The sequence below is a fragment of the Hoplias malabaricus genome, chromosome 2 (genome assembly GCF_029633855.1).
Source record: "Hoplias malabaricus isolate fHopMal1 chromosome 2, fHopMal1.hap1, whole genome shotgun sequence".
Lineage (NCBI taxonomy): Eukaryota > Metazoa > Chordata > Actinopteri > Characiformes > Erythrinidae > Hoplias > Hoplias malabaricus.
Window position 1 is genome coordinate 46,148,648 of NC_089801.1, and position 21,462 is coordinate 46,170,109.

General features: G+C 37.7%; 1 protein-coding gene across 1 annotated transcript in view; it reads left to right on the forward strand.

Moving 5' to 3' along the window:
• rnf38 (ring finger protein 38) overlaps positions 1–15,626 on the forward strand; it is a 50,811-nt gene extending 35,185 nt beyond the window's left edge. The window contains exons 4-13 of the mRNA XM_066660829.1: positions 1,265–1,458; positions 4,305–4,581; positions 4,962–5,141; positions 5,781–5,948; positions 6,755–6,916; positions 10,136–10,239; positions 10,805–10,892; positions 11,436–11,557; positions 13,530–13,629; positions 14,816–15,626. Of these exons, the coding sequence (XP_066516926.1) occupies positions 1,265–1,458; positions 4,305–4,581; positions 4,962–5,141; positions 5,781–5,948; positions 6,755–6,916; positions 10,136–10,239; positions 10,805–10,892; positions 11,436–11,557; positions 13,530–13,629; positions 14,816–14,878 (1,458 nt within the window). The 3' untranslated portion in view covers positions 14,879–15,626. The remainder of the gene's footprint in view (positions 1–1,264; positions 1,459–4,304; positions 4,582–4,961; positions 5,142–5,780; positions 5,949–6,754; positions 6,917–10,135; positions 10,240–10,804; positions 10,893–11,435; positions 11,558–13,529; positions 13,630–14,815) is intronic.
• The last annotated feature ends 5,836 nt before the right edge of the window (positions 15,627–21,462 follow it).

Consider the following 21,462-nt stretch of genomic DNA (forward strand, 5'->3'; position numbering starts at 1 on the left):
CCTTTTTATTTTTTTTTGGAAGGGGAAATCGCCCACCCTCCACCCAGGCGTTGACAGTACAGCATGAGTAACTGGAAGACTGGGAGACTAACGTATGAATGAAGTGTGTGTGATACTAATAACTTAGTGGCTTAACATGAATTTTAGCCGACTAATGAATTTTCTGAAAATTAGTTATTTATACTCGGTTGAAGTTTATGACTAGAAAGTAAAGGAATGAAGTGTGTTTTATGACTTTTGTGCTGTTTGTTTTATGAAGCATAAGTTTTGTGTGTGATAGACCTCGCACTCTGGCATTGTATGTAATCAGGCATGTGTGTATTAGTCAGCTGCTTGTAAATTTAGCCTGTCTGGCTTTTCCCTGTGCATGGTAATAGGGTAAATTCTGTCTTCATGTAGGCTGTTTCATTGTGTGTGTGCGTGTGTCTGCTTGTGAAAGCTCCATGTGAGTCAGTGATTTCCCATAAAGGGCATGTGTGCTTGATGGAGAAGATAAGAACTGCTTTTCATCGTCATCACAGTATGAATAATAAACGTTACAGCCCCCTTTTCTGGTATTTTCTGCTTTTCTGGTTGATGATGAATAGAGAAACTGAAATGGCCCAATGTTTACTCGGAATATAGCCTTATGTTAAATTCCCAGTAGGTTTTAAACATTTTCTTCATTTTTAAATGCATACATTTTTTTTCCTCCCCAATATTTGAAGACTCAGAGTCCCATAACCCATGGTTTGGTCCAGCATACTGTATGTGGGGCTGTTTAAAAATGTGTGTCTGTGGGAGAGTGGGCGTTGAGCAGCTCCCTCCCCCACCAGGGTTTCCTCACACTTGCAGGAAGTGACCTCATTGCGCCCCAGGCAACAGGAGGCTGTTTCGTCACAGGAAATGCCTTTAACACTGTCAGGCACAATAGACTGACTGTACTCTGAGTGAATAATAATGAACAAGAATATATTACACACACACAGAGAGAAAAAGAATGTAAAGTGTTATAGAGACCTATATACTCAGTGTGGCTGTAAATGGATTTGATGCAGAAAATGTAGTTGAAAAAACGTTGCATTAACAACATTCTAAGTGTAGCATATGTTAAAACCATTGGTTGAAGTAGTTCCCCAAAATATTTTACCATGTCCCTTTTGAAGAGAATTCATTGTTTTATAATGTACTGAATATTCTCATTCTCTCTCTCTCTCTCTCTCTCTCTCTCTCTCTCTCTCTCTCTCTCTCTCTCTCTCTCTCTCTCTCTCTCTCTCTCTCTCAGACGGAGGACTCTCCAAGCCCCAAACGTCAGCGTCTTTCCCAACAGGCTGTGCTGGAACTAACATCTGCCCCACCTTCCACACCTTCTCCACCAATCAGACCATGGGAGCTTCCACCAAGTCGCAGGCAACACCCCTACCCCCACACACCGTACCACTCCGAGCGCTGTCACACACCTGCACGGCACAGACGCAGGTACAGCACCCCTCTTTACGCAATGCTTTGATGTTTCATGTTGATCACTGAAGCCTTTTTGATTGTCTTAAGGCCAATTTGTTTCTGCGTCTAACCTCCCCTGTAAGCAATGTGTAAATGTAAACCCTACACCATGCACTGACATGCACCTCTCCAGAAGCGTAACCAAGTGTCGCGTTCAGCGCAGACAACAGCTGTGATAGGTCCACATTCAGACAAGCATGGATCAAGCTGAAACAAGAAGTCCAAAAACATGAACCACATTTTTCCACACTACAGAGACCGCAGACAGCAGCAAATGTTTGGTTATGACGGAAAGAATAAAAATGTGGAACAAGGAGAAAAAGATCTGAACTCTGACACAAAAAATGGCCACACTATGAGGAGTGGGAACACACAAGAAAAAAGTGCCAACTTTGTTTCTTTCATGGTGCCACATTTAAACGGCTGTATTCCAAATAGCACCCTACTTCCTGCATAGTGCATTTCACATTTATAAAACTACTACTACTACACCACTATACCACTGTGTAATCTGAAGGATTAAGGAATATATTTGGGATTCAGCCCTAGTGGTTTGGCAGTGTAATTTCAGAACGATGCAGACATACTGCACATTTATAAACGCTCAAAGGCGTAGGGCACTTGTGTAATTGACCTTTAATTAAAATATGTTAATATCCTACTGTAAATATCCCTAATATATCCAAATATCCTAAAATATCCCAGCTGATACTGCTTCATGTTAGGAGAGTTTTTATTCTGACACACTATGGCCTGGATCTGTTAGAGATTCTGTATTAGACCTGTTTTATATGACTGCCTCTGTGTGCTCTAACAAACTTGAATTCAGTCAGGGACTACAATACAGCTGGATTGTTGAGTGATGTGAGTAACACTTTAAAGAACAAACATAAAAAATTTGTTATTGGCCCACTACTGGAATCTTAGCCGATATTACAACCTTTAACTTTGTAGGGTTTTTTTTTTTTGTGCATGCACATATGCACTGACACCTGTAATTATACAAGTGTATTCTATGTGCACATTTATCACAGTGTATGTACAGAGTAGGGCTGGTCCATATTGTATCATTCGTGATAACATCGTCATTTTTTTTTTTTAAAAATCAGTATCGTTGTAATCATGATATTCTGACTTGTTTGCTTAATGACTCAGCCCAGCAAATATTCTGTGTTTGTGTTATTTACTGTGAAGCTTTAAGGTTACTTTTTGTAAAATTGTTTCCTTTTTGCTGTTTATGCACACGCTACATTACGGTAGATTTTTATGCTACATTATTTTATACAAAATCAAAATCTTGGTAAATTACTGTTTAAAAAATAATCAAATGTTTACTGATTACAGCGGTGTAAGCGGTACACACACAGCAGGTTAAACGACAGAAAGATACTCTCAACCTTCAGTGCCAAACCCCTTCTTATATAAAACGCATTAAAATGGATATAGAGCCATTCATCATCTGAATTTATTACTGAAACACAATGAAAAATGATCACACACATTCACTCAAACACACACACTCCCTTGCTCAGAGCCACTTTGTCGTTCTCTCCCTTGCTCTCCAAAACTAACCCGATGCTGCACTAATTAGCGCCCCTTTAGAAACCATTCATACGGAACCATCAGTAAATCTTTGGTAATTTAGAAATGAACTTAACCTAATAAACTTAAAGATTCAATTACACACTAAAGATATGTAGAAATACTGAAGAAAAGGTTTGCCCTATGACCATCTATGGTTAAAAATAATGTGTTTTGCTTTCATCCAGTGTGAATTTGCTTTAAATACAAAAGATAAAATTATCAGTTATTAATGTGGTTTCTGCTTCACCATGATACTTATTGGTAATCATATTGGCCCAAAAAAATTTTATATTCCTGCATGCCTAGTACCTTTTGTTGATGAAGATGAGGTACAGCTGTTTAAATGCTTTAAAGCAATTTAAAAAGCAAATTACTGTTTATTTGTTTTTATTGTTACACACACAATGTTTTGTTGTTTCCAGTAGGTTAAACTCAGCAGACAAGCTACATTCAGTAGAAATAAACTTAATTCCAATGGTATTACTTCCTCTACAAAAATCATAATTTATTGCATTGTTGTATCTAAAATGTTATCTTAAGGAATTTTGTGATGGTATCCATTTTTACATTTGAGTAATGTTGAGTGTATTTAGTAGTATAAACGATATTCATATATTGACTGAGAGATTACATAGTGTTAGCCTTTGTATTAAAAATCTTAAGAACAATGTCACAAAATCTTACAATATTTGCACTTCTACAATTACAACAATCCAATTTGCTTTCCCCTTTAACCTGACCTTGAATTTTTAGAAATTGACAGGACCACCATCATTCTCAGTGCTGCAGTGACGCTGACATGGTGGTGGTTGTGTTAGTGTGTGTGACACTGGTACGAGTGGATCAAACACAGCAGTGCTGCTGTCTGCTCTGTTAGACACACCTACTTCTGTGATCCACCATGTAGATGTAGACAGTAGCTCATCAGTGTATGTGGGTCGTCTTGTAGTTCTTCATTTGTGGACTCAGGACGCTATTGGTTGGATGTGGATTCAGTAATACAGGGTAAAAAATGGGCTACAGTGTGTTATAGAACTACAAAGTGCAACTTTAAAGTTGGTGGAGCTAATAAAATGGACAATGGGTTTAAACAAAAAGGAGTTAATGTTTTGGCTGAGTGGTGCGTTTATGTAGTTGATATTGATGATCATAAATCTGAACATATTTTTAGTGATATTGATATTATAAATTAATAAATGATGATAATTAAGCCTCTTTCTTCCTCCTTCTCTGTGCAGTCCCCCAGCTCGTCGTCAGAGAGGTCGCCGTGAGCGTCTCTCTCGGCTCCACGCTCCGCACCACGGCTCTCCCGGTGCCGCTCAGGATGAAAACTATCGCCACCCTCCTCATCCTCACCCCCACCCTCACCCTCACTCCCTCCATCCCTACAGCCAGCCGCCCCCCCACCCTCCCACTGGCCTCGATGAACCCCGGGCTTTCCATCCTCCCACTCTGTCGCCACGGTTACTGCACCCTCAGCAGCAGGGAACCATGGTGATGGACCTCCACGAACAGGTTAGACCTGCAGCAATGTGGGTTGGACACGCACAAGTTGGGGCAACACTAGTCAAATTGTGGTTTTATAGTTGCTGTTTATTTACTGGACTTTGTAGTGAGATGGAGAAGAGTGCTGGTACGTAAACTTATATAGAATATAAGCAAAGATTCCTTAACTGCTCTGTATAGTTAAGTGTTTAAAAAAAATATATATATATATATATATATATATATATATATATATATATATTGTTCCATTGGACATATTTATTTCATTGTAAATATATTTAATATTTAAAATGTAAATATATATATATATATATATATATATATATATATATATATATATATATATATATATATATATATATATATATATATATATTGTGTGCATTTAGCTCCCTCAGGGAACAGTCCCGGTGTCGTATACTGTGTCCCCGGTGCCACCCCATGGTCTCCCACCTCCACTCTGTACGGGACAACACCTCCCAGCATGCTCTTCTCAGCAGCAGGTCCCCGCCTGCTCTGTAGTCTTCAGTGGTCAGCAACACTATCCAGTCTGCAGCGTCCCACCTCCGGTGTGTTTACATTGAGCAGAGTACATGACTATAAATGATCATGATTTTATAATGTTAGGATCTGCATCCCCCTAGTGGTCAGAATTGAAAACCTCAGCTTGGATATAGACCTGTAGAGTAGCTTGGTTGCAAAGTTTACAAACTGGTGGACAGGACACCTGAATTACAAATGAAGGTTTATTTATTTTTAGTGCTTTCATTCAATTAAAACATTGAATCAGGTTAATCATAACTGTATGAGTCATCGTGATCAATAGCAAGTTAAATTGCTAGTATTCTTGTTTTATGAAATGGAGATGAAATGTGTGCAGAGGTATGAACACGTTAAATGAAACTTTCTTTTTCTCTATTATAGTATTTTAGAGCATTTTTATGATATTTTAATTAGAATCTCTGTTTTTTTGAGTAAATGTTTCAGATGTTTGGTCAACATCAAAAACAAAGCTTTCACATAAGCTTTAATGGAGAAAAGTGCAGCTCACTGCTCAGACAATAAAACATCTCCATTTTCCAGCTTAAACAAATTTCTAGGAAATAAATGATAACGTACCAGAAGGTGTGGGCCTCTAATTTATTCTCTCTCTCTCTCTCTCTCTCTCTCTCTCTCTCTCTCTCTCTCTCTCTCTCTCTCTCTCACAGATGTTACCTGCATGTTCAGTGCAGCACTTGCCGGTTCCGTATGCCTTTCCTTCTCTCCTCTCCAACGATCCTGCGTTTCTACTCCACCCTCCACATCTCTCACACCACCCGCCACACTTGCCACCCCCAGGACAGTTCCTCCCCTTCCAAACACAACAGTCACGATCGGTAAGTGCTGCACAGTACATTGTGATACTGCACAAAGGAAAACCTCAATGTTGTTGATTCCAGACAGGTGTATAGTGGTACAGTTAAAGTGGCTGTAAAGCAGTATGGACAATGAATGTTTCACTGTAAGAAATTGCTCTTATAATGACACCTCTTCCTAAACCTGTTTTTGAATATGTACATTTAGGGATTATGAAGCAAATTTATTCTTCTCTCATGTGAGTTGCTCTTCATAGAATAATTGTAATAATTGTTAATTATATTTGTAAATATAAGGAATATTACAGCTGGACATGAGCCTAAAGTCATCCTGCTCAATGCCAGGTGTCTGCTAGTGGGGTATGAACCTGCCAGCATTAGGCTGTGGAGCAGTGGAACTGCTTGATGGAGTGAAGAAGCTCCATGCATTGCCTTACGTTTATTCATGGTGGACTTTTTTTCTAACTCCCCCCTGCTAGAACTAATGTCCCCATGGCTGCATGCCATTCAGTCCTTACAGAAATGTCTCAACATTTAGAGTAAGAGAAGACACAAAGGCCGTTACATCAGTATAAATGTATCAGTCTTCCCATACTATTAGAAAACATTCTTTTTTTTTTTTTTTTTTTTTTCCCCACCAAAGGAAGCTGCAGTCCACATATATATTGTGTGTGTAAATACATTTTAGTGTTTTATTTTCAAATAAATAGGGAAAATAATTTTTTTGTAAATGTCTGTTATTGGAGATGAACTCTATTTATCATTCTCAGTAAATCTGTCTATTTACAGCAACCTTTAAATACATTGTGCATTTTCCGTGTGTGCAGCCACTGCAAAGGATCGAGAATGAAGTGGAGTTGTTGGGCGATCACCTATCTGTGGGGGGCAGTTTTAATTACCCCCACTCAGGTCACCCCAGCCCCTTACCCCCCTCCACGCCGCTGCAGTTCCTCTCCCATGAACCCCTGCCCCAGGAGCTCTTTGGAGTGGTCAGTGGACTACATTACCCAAAATTTACTATTCACAATCCCACACTGAAGCATAAGAGTGCAATAGTCTGGTTCCAGCTTTAAAAATCCCATTCATAATCGCCATACAGATTTAGATTTTACCCTTCATATTTTATCCAGCCAATGCAGACCTCCACTGACCAGCAGATAACGAGGTGATATCTACTCCAGTTAAAGCCATGAATCATCATGTTTTCAATTTTGTTTAAAAAAAAAAATCACATTTATTCCCCAATTCCTCATAAAGAAATACATTTCCCATAGTACATAATGCGAGTTCCATCAATCAGAGATGGTGATGTTACCATGGAGATTTAAACTGAATGGTCTGGCATCAGCAAGGCACAGAACCAGCAGCTATAGGATTAGGAAAGTTAGAGAATTGTATCATTAATTTGATCAATCTTTGAACAAATTTTATAATCACAAGTGTAAACTAATTTAAACCAGAATGTATTGCATTTGAAGAGGAAGCCAAACACAACAGATTTTATTTATTTATTTATTTATTTATTTATTTATTTTAATTTAATATTATTTACAAACTGGATTCCAAAAAAGTTGGGACGCTAAACAAATTGTGAATAAAAACTGAATGCAATGATGTGGAGATGGCAAATGGCAATATTTTATTCGTAATAGAACATAGATGACAGATCAAAAATTTAATCTGAGTAAATGTAACATTTTAAAGGAAAAATATGTTGATTCAGAATTTCACAGTGTCAACAAATCCCAAAAAAGTTGGGACAAGTAGCAATAAGTGGCTGGAAATTGAGCATATAATGAACAGCTGGAAGACCAATTAACACTAAATAGGTCAAGTGACAACATGATTGTGTATAAAAAGAGCTTCTCAGAGTGTCAGTTCCTCTCTGCAGCCAAGATGGTAAGAGGATCACCAATTCCACCATTGTTGTGCAGAAAGATACAGCAGCAATACCAGAATGGTGTTACCCAGCGTAAAATAGCAAAGACTTTTAAGTTATCATCATCAACCATGCATAACATCATCAAAAGATTGAGAGAATCTGGAACAATTGCTGTGCGTAAGGGTCAAGACCATAAAACTCTACTGGATGCTCGTGATCTCCGGGCCCTTAAACATCACTGCACCTCAAACAGGAATGCCACTGTCAAGGAAATAACAGAATGGGCTCAGGAATACTTCCAGAAAGCATTGTCAGTGAACACAATCCACCGTGCCATCCGCCCTTGCCAGCTGAAACTCTACAGTGCAAAGAGGAAGCCATTTCTAAGCAAGCTCCACAAGCTCAGACGTTTGCACTGGGCCAGGGGTCTTTTAAAATGGAGTGTGGCAAAATGGAAGACTGTTCTGTGGTCAGATGAGTCACGATTTGAAGTTCTTTATGGAACACTGGGACACCATGTCATTCGGACCAGAGAGGACAAGGATAACCCAAGTTGTTATCAACGCTCTGTTCAGAAGCCTGCATCACTGATGGTATGGGGTTGCATGAGTGCTTGTGGCATGGGCAGCTTGCATGTCTGGAAAGGCACCATTAATGCAGAGAACTACGTTCAGGTTCTAGAACAACATATGCTCCCATCTAGACATCATCTCTTTCAGGGAAGAGCCTGCATTTTTCAACAAGATAATGCCAGACCATATTCTGCAGCAATCACAACATCATGGCTACGTAGGAGAAGGATCCGGGTACTGAAATGGCCAGCCTGCAGTCCAGATTGAACAGTTAGAGGCCTGTATTAGACATGAATGGGAGAGTGTTCCTATTTCTAAACTTGAGAAACTGGTCTCCTCTGTCCCCAGACGTCTGTTGAGTGTTGTAAGAAGAAGGGGGGATGCCACACAGTGGTAAAAAAATGGCCTTGTCCCAACTTTTTTGGGATTTGTTGATGCCATGAAATTTTGAATCAACATTTTTCCTTTAAAATATTACATTTACTCAGATTAAACTTTTGATCTGTCATCTATGTTCTATTACGTATAAAATATTGCCATCTCCACATCATTGTATTCAGTTTTTATTCACAATTTGTTTAGTGTCCCAACTTTTTTGGAATCCGGTTTGTATTTTTTGGAGGGGGAAGCAATTGATTTGATGCAAGGACAGCAAATATTTGTGCTTTGTCTGAAGTCATTTTGTGATTTGAAATATAGAGCAATATGTACTTCTGGCCTACTCCCTACCCACCTCTTTTTCCCACCATAGACTATTAGAAAGTTTACTAATGTGTAATCATTGTTCCCTCTGTAATTGCATCTCCATATTGAAAAAAATAAGCTCCTAAATAAATAAATACATTTTTTAAAAAGGCACAGAGCCATCCATTCCATGTCAAATGGCAGCCTGCTGCACAATGGTTTGGTTCACAGATGTTTTTTTATTTATTATTATTATTTTTTTTAAACTACAGAAAGTATAGCTAGTAAAACAACATTTTCATACATTAAAAACATGAGATAAATATTGATTGAAAATGTGCGAAAACTGAAATGAGGTGAAAGTGATTGGCTGAAACCATTCGCAGTGCTTTGTGGGATCTGTATTTCATTCCAAAATTGAGAACATTTAGTGCACAGTGTTGCTTGTACTTTTGCTGGGGTTTTTTTTTTTTTTTTTTTTTTTCCCAAAGCTTTTGGTTTGTTTGAGTTCTTAAAATTCTTGATTTAAAGAATTTTCAAAATGTCTAAGAAGAAAATGAATGGGATCCTTATTTCTGGAACCAGAGGCATTGAAATTGTGGGTGGTCCTCTGTTGTGCTCTATACAGTATTAATATATTATCAGCAGTGCACCATGAGAACGGTATCTTTATTGAGCCTACGACAATGAATGATTCAACGACATAATAGACACAAGATTTGAGTTGTCGTAGTGTTTAATTTTGAATGTTTCAAAAGCATGGCAAAAGCACCTTAAAAACATTTGCTAGGTTTGCACAGCTTTGGTAAAATTAGCTTCGAAAATTTTTATGCACAACCCAGTTCTCGACTGGATATCTCCATATTCTTTGTGGTATTTAATTGAAATAAGATGTATTTTATTTAAATGCCTTAGACAAAAGGTTTAATATTAGTGTAGTCGCAAAGAAATCCCTGCTTGTGTTTGATTAGCTGCAACAGAAATATATTTAAAATATATGATAATGTGGAATATTTTAAGTGTTGTAATCTGTACCCCCCCACCCCCCCCCATTTTATTTTTCCCTTTAGCCATATCCTCACTTCATGCCTCGACGAATCACAGGTCGCCGTTATCGCTCTCAGCAGGCCGTGCCTCCACCCCCTTACCACCCTAGCCTCCTGCCCTATTTCCTGTGAGTTTTACACACTTTCATATCAACAGAATACATTAGATAACCCGTGTTCATGTAGAAGTTAATTTGATGGATGCATTGCCCAGACATTCCACACTGGGGTGCTGTATTCTTATATAATGACACAATAGACTGACACACACACACACACACACACACACACTGTATTTATACATTTATGACTGTATTTATAAACCGAGCATTAGTGAGATGGATTGGTAAAGCCCTTTAAATTTTACATTATTCACACTAAACCCACTGTAGTACCCGGGAGATAACCAGAAGTGTTTTTGTGAACCAAAGCCAGTACACATATTTGTGGTGATTTATTTCAGCAGTTTACTTGTTCAGTCAGCTTACTGAAACTCTGAAGAAAAACTATAAAATACTCCAGTCTTTGTACATTGAACACCCGGAGGAAACCCGTGTGGACACAGGGAGAACACACCAAACTCCTCACAGACAGTCACCAGGAGCAGGGCTCAAACCCACTACCCCAGGACCCTGGAGCTGTGTGACTGCAACACTACTGATTCTTAATTCTTTCTCTCATTTCTCTATATAGGTCTGTTCTTCCAGTGCAGCCTACAGCTGTGGGGCCTGCCATCAGCTTAGAGCTGGATGTAGACGATGGAGAAGTGGAGAATTATGAGGTGAAATTTATCTTTTTACAACTAATCATTATTAAAATTATGATGGCAGGTTTTGCAATCTCAGATATTTACAGCTCTATAAATCACAAGGGGAGACAAAGTTTTGTTACTCGATTAGGTAAACAGGTGTTTGGGTTGGGGGTGGTGGTATGCAAGCTACTTGGTTAATAATTCAGTGTTTCTGTATTGGAGTACTGACATTTCTAAATATATATATTTTAGAAATGAATCTGTTGGTGTACCATTCAGTAAAATAAAGAAGTAAAACAATTATAAAGTTGTCTCCCTCTGCATCCCATGATGTACAAGTTCATTAAAATATCTGAATATTATGTTAATCCCTCAGCACCTAAACCTACCATTTTGAGATTATTTAGCATTTATAAAGTGTTGCTAACTTAATCTCCTTGTATATGTTCCTAATGAAAAAATAAAGTTCTAGAAGTTAAATTCTGTAATTGGTAGCTGCCTAGCCTAGAACAGCTGCATTACTATCTTCTTGAGTATCTCCTTTATTCAGTTTGTGTTTGTGTATATTTTCAGGCACTGTTGAATCTAGCGGAGCGTCTTGGGGAGGCCAAACCACGTGGTCTGACTAAAGCTGATATAGAACAGCTGCCTTCCTACAGATTCAATCCCAGCAATCACCAGTCTGAGCAGACCCTGTAAGCAACACACACACACACACACACACACACACACATATATACATATACATACATACATACAGGTGCTGGTCATAGCATATCATGAAAAAGTTGATTTATTTCAGTAATTCCATTTAAAATGTGAAACTTGTATATTATACTCATTCAGTACACACAGACTGATATATTTCAAGTGTTTATTTCTTTTAATTTGATGATTAAAACTGACAAATAATGAACACCCCAAATTCAGTATTTTAGAAAATCAGAACATTACTTAAGACCAATACAAAAAAAACATTTTTAGAAATGCTGGCCAACTGAAAAGTATGAACATGAAAGGTATGAGCATGTACAACAATCAATACATAGTTGGGCCTCTTTTTGCCTGAATTACTGCAGCAATGAGGTGTGGCATGGAGTCGATCAGTCTGTGGCACTGCTCAGGTCTTCAGCTCTTCTGCATTGTTGGGTCTGGTGTATTGCACCTTCCTCTTCACAATACCCCATAGATTTTCTATTGGGTTAAGGTCAGGTGACTTTGCTGGCCAATTAAGAACAGGGAGACCATGGTCCTTAAACCAGGTACTGGTAGTTTTGGCACTGTGTGCAGGTGCCAAGTCCTGTTGAAAAATGAAAACTGCATCTCCATAAAGTTGGTCAGCAGCAGGAAACATAAAGTGCTCTAAAAATTCCTGGTAGACGGCTGCTTTGACCTTGGACCTCAGAAAACACTGGACCAACATCAGCAGATGACATGGCACCCCAAACCATCACTGACTGTGGAAAATTTACACTGGACATCAAGCAACATGGATTCTGTGCCTCTCCTCTCTTCCTCCAGATGCTGGGGCCTTGATTTCCAAAGGAAATGCAAAATTTACTTTCATCAGGGAACATAACTTTGGACCACTCAGCAGGCGAGAGACACTTCTGACGCTGTCTCTTGTTCAGGCGTGGCTTTACACAAGGAATGCGACAGCTGAAACCCATGTCTTGCATACGTCTGTGTGTAGAGGTTCTTGAAGCACTGACTCCAGCTGCAGTCCAGTCTTTGTGAATGTGAATGTTTTTGAATGGGTTTTATTTGAGAATCCTCTCCAGGGTCCGTTATCCCTATTGCTTATACGCTTTTACACCTTCCCCACGCCTCTATTATTGTGCTTTGATACAGAATTCTGTGAACAGCCAGCGTCTTTAGCAATGACGATTTGTGTGTTGCCCTGCTTGTGTAAGGTGTCAGTGGTCGTCTTTTGGACAACTGTCAGGTCAGCAGTCTTCCCCATGATTGTGTAGCCTACAGAACTAGACTGAGAGACCATTTAAAGGCCTTTGCATCTGTTTTGAGTTATTAGCTGATTAGGCTGTGGCACCAAGCATCTTCAATATTGAACGTTTTCACAGTATTCTAATTTTCTGAGATACTTTCATTAGTTGTCAGTTATAATAATCAAATTAAAAGAAATAAACACTTGAAATATATCAGTGTGTAATGAATGAATGTAATATACAAGTTTCACTTTTTGAATGGTATTACTGAAATAAATCAACATTTTCATGATATTGTAAATTAATTACCAGCACTTGTATAATGTGTGTAATTAAATCTTATTTGAAAATGTGAATATCACTGGCACCCTACATTCTTCAAAGTGAATTTAGATAATTAAATTCTTCTTATTATTGTAATAATTTTAAAAAAAGGTTAGTGGCTAAAGACAGCCTTACTTTTAGTTGTTTGTTGACTAGACTCACACACACAACTGTACACAAAATCATCCTTATGTTAATTTTCAAACTTAATTAAAACCATAGTGCTATTCATGCAATAATCTTTGACCTCTGTGTTGCTTTTCAGTCATAGCAGACTGTGCCTGTTAAAAATAATTGTAATTATACAGCATTGTAAAATATTATAGAAAACAAGAAGCCTATTTCTTTACTGAAATGTTAGTGTTCTTCAAACCTTGGTTTTTCTGTGTGCGTGCAGGTGTGTGGTGTGTATGTGTGACTTTGAGTCTCGACAGCTGCTGAGAGTCCTGCCCTGCAATCATGAGTTCCATGCCAAGTGTGTCGACAAGTGGCTCAAGGTGAGTGTGTGTCAAAGCAACTGTGTGCTCCTTTTAAAGGCATTTTTATGCTTCTATGTTGAACCCTACACCTTAACCCCAACATGCACCACCCCAGAAATGTAACAATGTGTCCAGTCAACACAGACCCTAAGGCTGTTTGTTTGGCAGTAGGTTTTAGGTTAGGGTTGAGAAAAATATTTGTGACTTATCCCTAGTGTTTTGGCTTTGTAATTGCAGAGTGACACAGACACCAGTTCACAAGTACAAACATTATGGCGTAGTGCTCTTGCGCAGGCTGCGGGGTAGAATCTACATTCAGTCAACGCAGAAACATTAATCAACCTTATGTTTTGAAAAGGAAATTCTACTGTAATTTGCACCATTCCTACTTAGTTTGATGGTTGAGATGTAAACAAAAAAGTTATTGGTGGTTTGAGTGGTTTGAGGTGATATGGTTCATGACTCAGAGATGGATAATTCTGTAAAGTGGTAGTAATATCTACAGCACATTTATTTATATTTATATTTATATATATATTCTGTTCAGTATCCACAATCAACACGGAACCTCCAAGTCTACTGAGTTTTTATATATGAAGGAGATTGTCTAAAAATGTGGTAATCTGAAATATTTTATTTGGGTACTATTTTATTTGACAAGGCCCTGCATGGACATTAAGAGCCTTTATATAAATTTAAGGAACATTACATAAGCCAACACGTCACACTTAGGAGTAGTGTAAATCATTATCTTCATAGCAGCACATTCTAACCTTGCATTAACTTTCTAACTAACTTTTACCCTTGTAAGGGTCCTTTTAGAGCAGGGGTGGGCAATCTTATCCGCAAAGGGCCGGTGTGGCTGCTGGATTTAAGTCCATTCAGGCTCAAGCACGCCTGATTTCACTCCTTTAATTAGTTGGCTTGAGTAAAACAAATGATCATGTGACCTCCTGGTTGGTTGGAACAAAAACCAGCAGCCACACCGGCCCTTTGCGGATAAGATTGCCCACCCCTGTTTTAGAGACATGTGATTTCAGAATATATATATATATATATATATATATATATATATATATATATATATATATTTCCTTGGCTTGTATTTAGTTCAATGTAATGAAGTTCTTTATGAATATTTCTTTTTTGATCTTTGATTTTTTTTTTTTTTTGTCTTCCTCCCCCACCCCCACCCCACCCCCAGGCTAACAGAACTTGTCCTATCTGCAGAGCGGATGCCTCAGAAGTTCAGCGGGATTCCGAGTGACAATCCCCAGCCTATTTCTTCTACACACATACGTACAGACACAAACCTACCCACACACAAATATACACCACTTTTCATCCCAGGATCACATTGCGCAGCACAGCCAACTGGACTCCCATCTTTCAACACACTGGACTCCTCACCCCTTCTCCTGTTACATCCAACTGAAACTGTCTTTGATATACATACCCCCCCCTCAACAAAAACACACACACACACACACACTTGTTCAACTGTCCTGTGACGAGCTTCCTATAGCGCTGTGCTCATTGTCCACGTAAACTAGCACAGAGACACACAGACACACACCTGCACATCTCTGGTTGCTTTGGTTACTAACCCCATGAGTCCAAAGATAATGGTTTGTATGAAGTTTTTCTTTTTTTTTTTTTCCTTCTTTTGTTATTTTGTTTGGATTAGGTCACTCCAACCACTGCCATTTCTCGGATCATGTTTTTTTTTCTTTTCTTTTTGTTTGTTATTTTTTTTATTTATGTTTTATTTATTTTTTTTTTTTTTTATCTTGGGTGGGTACGTGGTGGCCGCAGTCTTCATTGTATGTTTGCGCAAGTACAGGATTGTGTATGTGAGAGAGAAAATGAGTGAGCGTGTTTGTTCAGATTTGTGTACTAACATTCCCTAGCATGTGAGCACACCGCTGGTGTGAAGGTAGCTTGTATGAGGAAGTGGACAGTTGTGTGTGTGCATGTGCTTTTTTTTATACTCTTCCAATAAAAAAAAAAACGATTATATATATATATATATATATATATATAAATATATATGTATGTATCAATATAGAGGGACAGAATAACACAATTTATACGTGTTAAAAAATAATTTTTTTCTAAAAACAAGGACAAAACAATTGCAAATTGTATCTATATATAAAGTTGGGCTTTTCTTTGGGTGGGCTTTTTGTTTCACTCAAGTATGATTAGCAGTCTTTTAGAATTGGAATACTGTGAGGTGTGTATGAGTGTGAATGTTGAGAGAGTGCTTGCGCGGGTGTGTTGGCGCAACATTGGTAATTTTTGTGTTATTTATCCTGTGTGTGAGGTACAGAACACTGGCTTAACCGCTCTCAGTTCCTCTGTCATCATGTCTGATTGGCCGTCACTACCAAGGCGACTTCAATGTAGCACAATCAGATTCCTAACTCCAAGGAAATTTTTTTTCTCCAAACTTTTTCCGTTCCTACTTTATTTCTAAATCTCTTGGATCAGAGATCTTGGATAAGAGAAAAGCACGATGTTGTCTTCCTTCAATAAAATTATATTTTATTCCAGGTTAAATAAAAAAAAGAAAACGACAATTCCTATCTAATTGTTTGCAAACTAGCCACAGAGAGATGGGGCTGAGTTGTCTCAAAAGTGTCACATGGAGCTTAAAATAAAGGGGCATCTACCGTTATTAACAAATGAAAATGGCCCAAAGTTCCTGAAATCCTTTTAAAATGCGTGAATAATGGCACTTTTCAATTGTATGGTACCTACACTAATTGACCCTGCTTGGCTCCACTGGTTAGCACCTGGTTTTCCAATGTAAATGAATGTATTTGTTTCACTGGTGACTTTCATCTGATACTGATCAAAGGAACTTTTGAACCTCTTTAAAAGACCACAGGATCCTTTAACAAGCTGCAGTTGAGAGTTGGATAAAAACAAATGTGATCTCTGCTGTAGCTTTGAGGTTGAATAGATGGCGAATTTGTGCTGGAGGTCTGCATTTCATGACGATTGACAGGTCTCTCTGGCCAATCAGCGCTCCACATGGTTTCCACATCATGATTTAGTCCCTACTAGGCTCACTTGGAACCAAAAGCCAGCAGGGACAAAAATTACTCCTATACCAAGTACTAAATCTGCCTAATGCAAAAGCAAAATTGCTGGTTTGAGTAGAGTATGGACCATACAGTGGAAAAGTACCATACTTTTTTTTTTAGATTCTAAGACTGTATTGTGCAAGTTAGTCTGAAATGCCCACCAAGTCTTGGGGATTAACTGGGTAAGGGTTAAGATCAGTTTTTTTTTTTTTTAATTATTGCTAGTTTAACAATTTACTAGCAAATAACGAGAGCTAACCAAGTTTCTGTCTAATGCCATAGGTTTTCATAATTGGGGAAATAGGAAAGTTCTAAAAATCAAACTATCTGGGATGTTAATTAAATCCGATTCTTACTATGGTTTTACTGAACCAGATTTTTCCTCCATTTTACCCAGCCTTTCGAAGTTACTACAACACAATAACTCAGGTAATATCTTGAACTTTGTAAGGCATTTCAGTTTAATTTCAATTAAAGTCTTAAAGGCAGCATATTAAAACATACGGGAATGTTGGATTGAAATACTGCAATTTCCCTTGAGATCATATCTCTCACCTTCAAAGAAGGAATCACTCCTTGCTAATAGGCAGCGACTATTTTCCATTGACTGTCCATTAGCATGTCGCCTCAAACGGTCCCTTTTTAATGGTGATGCTTTTGTGATGAACTCAAGCAAGAGAGAATTAGAGAGAGAAGAGCAAGGGGAAACCAAGCTACACTTCTAATAAATGGAGTTTTTCATTTCTTTCCTTACTGCTTATCAGCACAGGACTATCACTGACTTGGCACTATAGCACGAACGGTTGTTCCACTCAGACGACATCATTATGAATCTTTAGCCAGGTAGCACAGGTGTGTTTTGTCTGTGTGTATGTGTTTATTGGAAAGCCACTGGTATTAAGGCACATGGATCTGAAATAAAGTCAGGTCTTTTATGTTGGTTTCCTCTCTCTACCTCTCTCTGAAAGGCTGTCGTTCCCTGATCCACCCATTCTCCCACCACACTACAAAGGGTTCTTTGAGCAATGCCTTTTCTTTAAGAAATGCATTTCTTTGAAAAGGTTTCAAAATCCATCACTCTTACGGTTCTTTAAACCTTTATTTGTAAAAATGGTTCTTTATGGAACCAAAACTGGTTCATCTATGACATCGCTCAAAGAACCTTTTGTAGCACTTTATTTTTAAGAGTGCATTTCCTTCAGTAGCAACTGTTGCTAAGTTGAACAGGTTGGTCAAACTATCAGAAAACACTGGTGAAATCCCATTTGGTTTTGAGAAACTAGTGCATGGCTTTTTTTTTTTTTTTGTAAAATCTGATTTCCACAATTCCGGGTTTGGCAGCCTTAAGGCATGTTGTGTTGGTTATTGTAAGTGAAGACATTTCCACATGCAACATAGTTCTGCACATATTAATGCACAATCTGTTTTTTGTTTTGTTTTTTTGTTGATTTGAACATATTGTGGGAATGATGTGCTAAAGTTAGGGCACATTTTTCTGTCTTAAGTCATGTTTGTCTTTCCAGTGTGTTCCACTCCACAATTGGAAGTTGTCCACTAAAATGTACAGAAATGTGGTGTTTTAAAGTACATTTTCTGAAGAAAACCAAGATCATTTAATTTGATGTGTGTATCTTTTAAGTATCATGAAATTGGCAGCGTTACAAAAAAGGTGCGCTTTATAGCTTTGTTGGCATTACGTTTAATGGACAAATTCTATTCGCCTCTAACATAGCAACTGTTGCTATGAATGAATGGTTGTGGGTGGACCTTGGATACACCTTTCCTTCTCTCAGGCTGTGGCTTCTACTGCCTTTCTCTGGCTCCCCATGTTGTCAAATGTCTTCAATAAAACCCTCATAACCTGTCATAGAAACTTTGTTGAATTGTAATATCCACGTATTGTCATTCACGACATGTCTGTGACTCATTTGAGAGAGACTGTGTGTGTCTGAAGTGTCATAAATAGTTGAGTGGTCATGATAGCCACTGTGTTGCGCTGTGCAGGCTCTGTCTGGGCTGTGTAGAGTCGTAAAGGCTTCTGTATCTGTAGCGTCAGCTTGGAAACCCGTAGTGTCCTTAACAAGCAGATGCCTTTCAGCCGTTCTCCAGCATCTCGTCCACAACGGTGTCCCCACTCACATCCTCCTCTGCTTCACCAGTCACTCCAGTCCACTTCAAATATGTTTGGGTCAGCGTTACTAAATCTCCCGTTCCCCTCCTCCCCAATCTCCTGCTTGGTACAATAGCAGTTACCTCATTTTTACTATTTATGGTATTTTTTTTCTTGGTCTTTTTTTTTTTTTTTTGTTAAATTTTCTTCTATTTTATTTCCTTTTGCCTAAACAAATATGAGAGCTTCTGATTTTTTTTATGGGTTTTAATTTCCATTAAAAACACAATTGTATCATTTAACATGATGTAGTTTCATATGTATAATATCTGTAACCAAAATCATTTGAAGGCTTGATATAAAAAAATTTTTAACAAACAATTTGTACATTTTTTTATGAGAGTTATTACTAGTAACGCTTTATTAAGTAGTCCAATGATTTTGTTTCTCTTCAGCCCCGATTCCCAGTCGTTTGGATTCTAAAGGGTGGTTCAAAAATAAATGTATAATCTTCTTTGTCCTTTGCTTGACTTATTCTATTTTCCCCCACCCCTCTTTTCAGATCATAGTAATCTTGCCCCGCCTACTTTACGATCATGTCTCCTGGATGTGGATTAAGCCCAGTCTTACTAAGTTTCACTGTTAATAATCAGTCACCAGTGGAATTTTTTGAATTAGAACTGTCAGACCCTGGCAACAAATCTCTTCTGAACTCTTGGGCCTGTCAAGTCACCATGACCTATGAATATTTTTTTAAATTCATGCATGCAGTTTAGTTATGACTTATGTTTTTAAACACCTCTTAAGGTTACTGAATATTTTGTACAGATGCTGTTACTGGGAATCATGTCCAAGTAGCGCACATCTACATTACATTTCAAATAACTCCTCTGCAGAAAACACACTTTTTAATGCACATTTTCTATTGATTTGCAGGGTTTCACTTGCACTATGTGCACAAGTTCAAACTCCTCGCCCCGTTAGGTCATAAATGCAGAAAACGCTCCCCATACACACAGTATTAGATGGTGGCTCTGCTGAGCTGCAGGGCAAGAGGAGAGTAGTGTGTGCGTAGAGGGGTGTTTGCTGACACTTAAAATCTCTTAAATTTGTTTATGTAAGAAATTTGTTTTAAATGTCTTAAATCCATCTCCCACGGGTTTTAATGCCACGGACAGTAACTACAATTCTGTTCAATTCCAGATTTTGATGACAATGTAGCTTACTGTTTTAACAGAAGTTCGGACTATGTAGAAACAATGGCATTATTTATGGCTCTGACAGGCACATGTTTATTGCATTATGGTTAAGCTAAGTTCAAGGAAAACTGTATAGTCCCAGAACCCCTAAAAATAATTGTAGAAAGTCATCTTTTTTGTTGTATTGTTTTTAAAGATTTGTCTTTAATTAAGCCATAAATGTTAAAAATGTAAAAATATGGTTGAGAGACGATAATTTCTTTTTATCATTCGGCACCAACATTTTACAGTCATCAGCAGCTGTCCCCATTTGTTGCACTGAATCACAGAGCACTTTTCATGTTGTTATAGAGTGATAGAATACAGTGAGATGATTCACAGCTCCAGACTTGTGTTTTAAGATCTAGATTCAGGTGAGAGTGTGAGGTCAAAATTATGTGACTTGGTGAATGTAGGGTGACCAGATGCCCTGGAAAATATATATCTCCTTCCCCTTGTAAGTAGTTTTAGTATCCTGAATAGTGCTATATAAATAAAAATATTTTGTTTTTATTTATCAGTGAATAAATGGATCTAAAAAAGGGTGAAAAGTTTTGTTATAAAAAACCTGAATTTCAAAGTTCGAATCTTGAGATAACTTTGAAAAATACAACAGTGTATTCAAGATTAAGAGTAGGATGATTTTTTTTCAATAAATTAATTTTAATTTTTCACTATATATAATTTGATATTTAAAGTCTTATATTTTATAAGACTGTGTAGTTCCACAGCCACACTTTGGTTTCTGGCGATGGCGTCCAAATCTGAAAACATAAAATCTGCAACTCTAAAACATGACTTCAAATATCAACATATATAGGAAAGTGAAAAATGAAAATATATTTTTTATTTAAATAAAAATTCATAATTGAATCAAAATTCTATTTAAACTGAAAAAAAGTCCTACTCATTTAAATTTTGAATACAATGTTGTATTTTTCTAAATTCAATCTCAATCTAAGTTCAATCCCAAATGAACAAAACTTTTGACCCCAATTTAGCTCCATATGGTTCCTTCATTTAGATTTTGTCTCACTGGGTGCTCAACGCCCCTAAGGCTCTGATCCCAGAATCACCCGTTTGAATCAGAACATACAGGAATCACATGCAGTAAAGTTGGTAAACACAGCATTGGTGTTGTCCTTTTTTGAATTTAAATTTTTATTTTATTTTTTTTATTTTTTATATTTGGGGGCCATTGTGCTCTTTTATTTTTTCCCCCTCCCTCCCGTGTAACTGGGCCAGAGCTGAAAGCAAGACTGAGAGAAGTGCAATGATAAACAATAAATACAAAATAAACAATTAAATATGGATATATTCCGTTCACAATCATGTTTTATGACGCTCAGTGAGTTTTCATTTTAAAAATTTAATTTCTTAAGTTATAGATTCTTCCCAATTACAGAAAAAT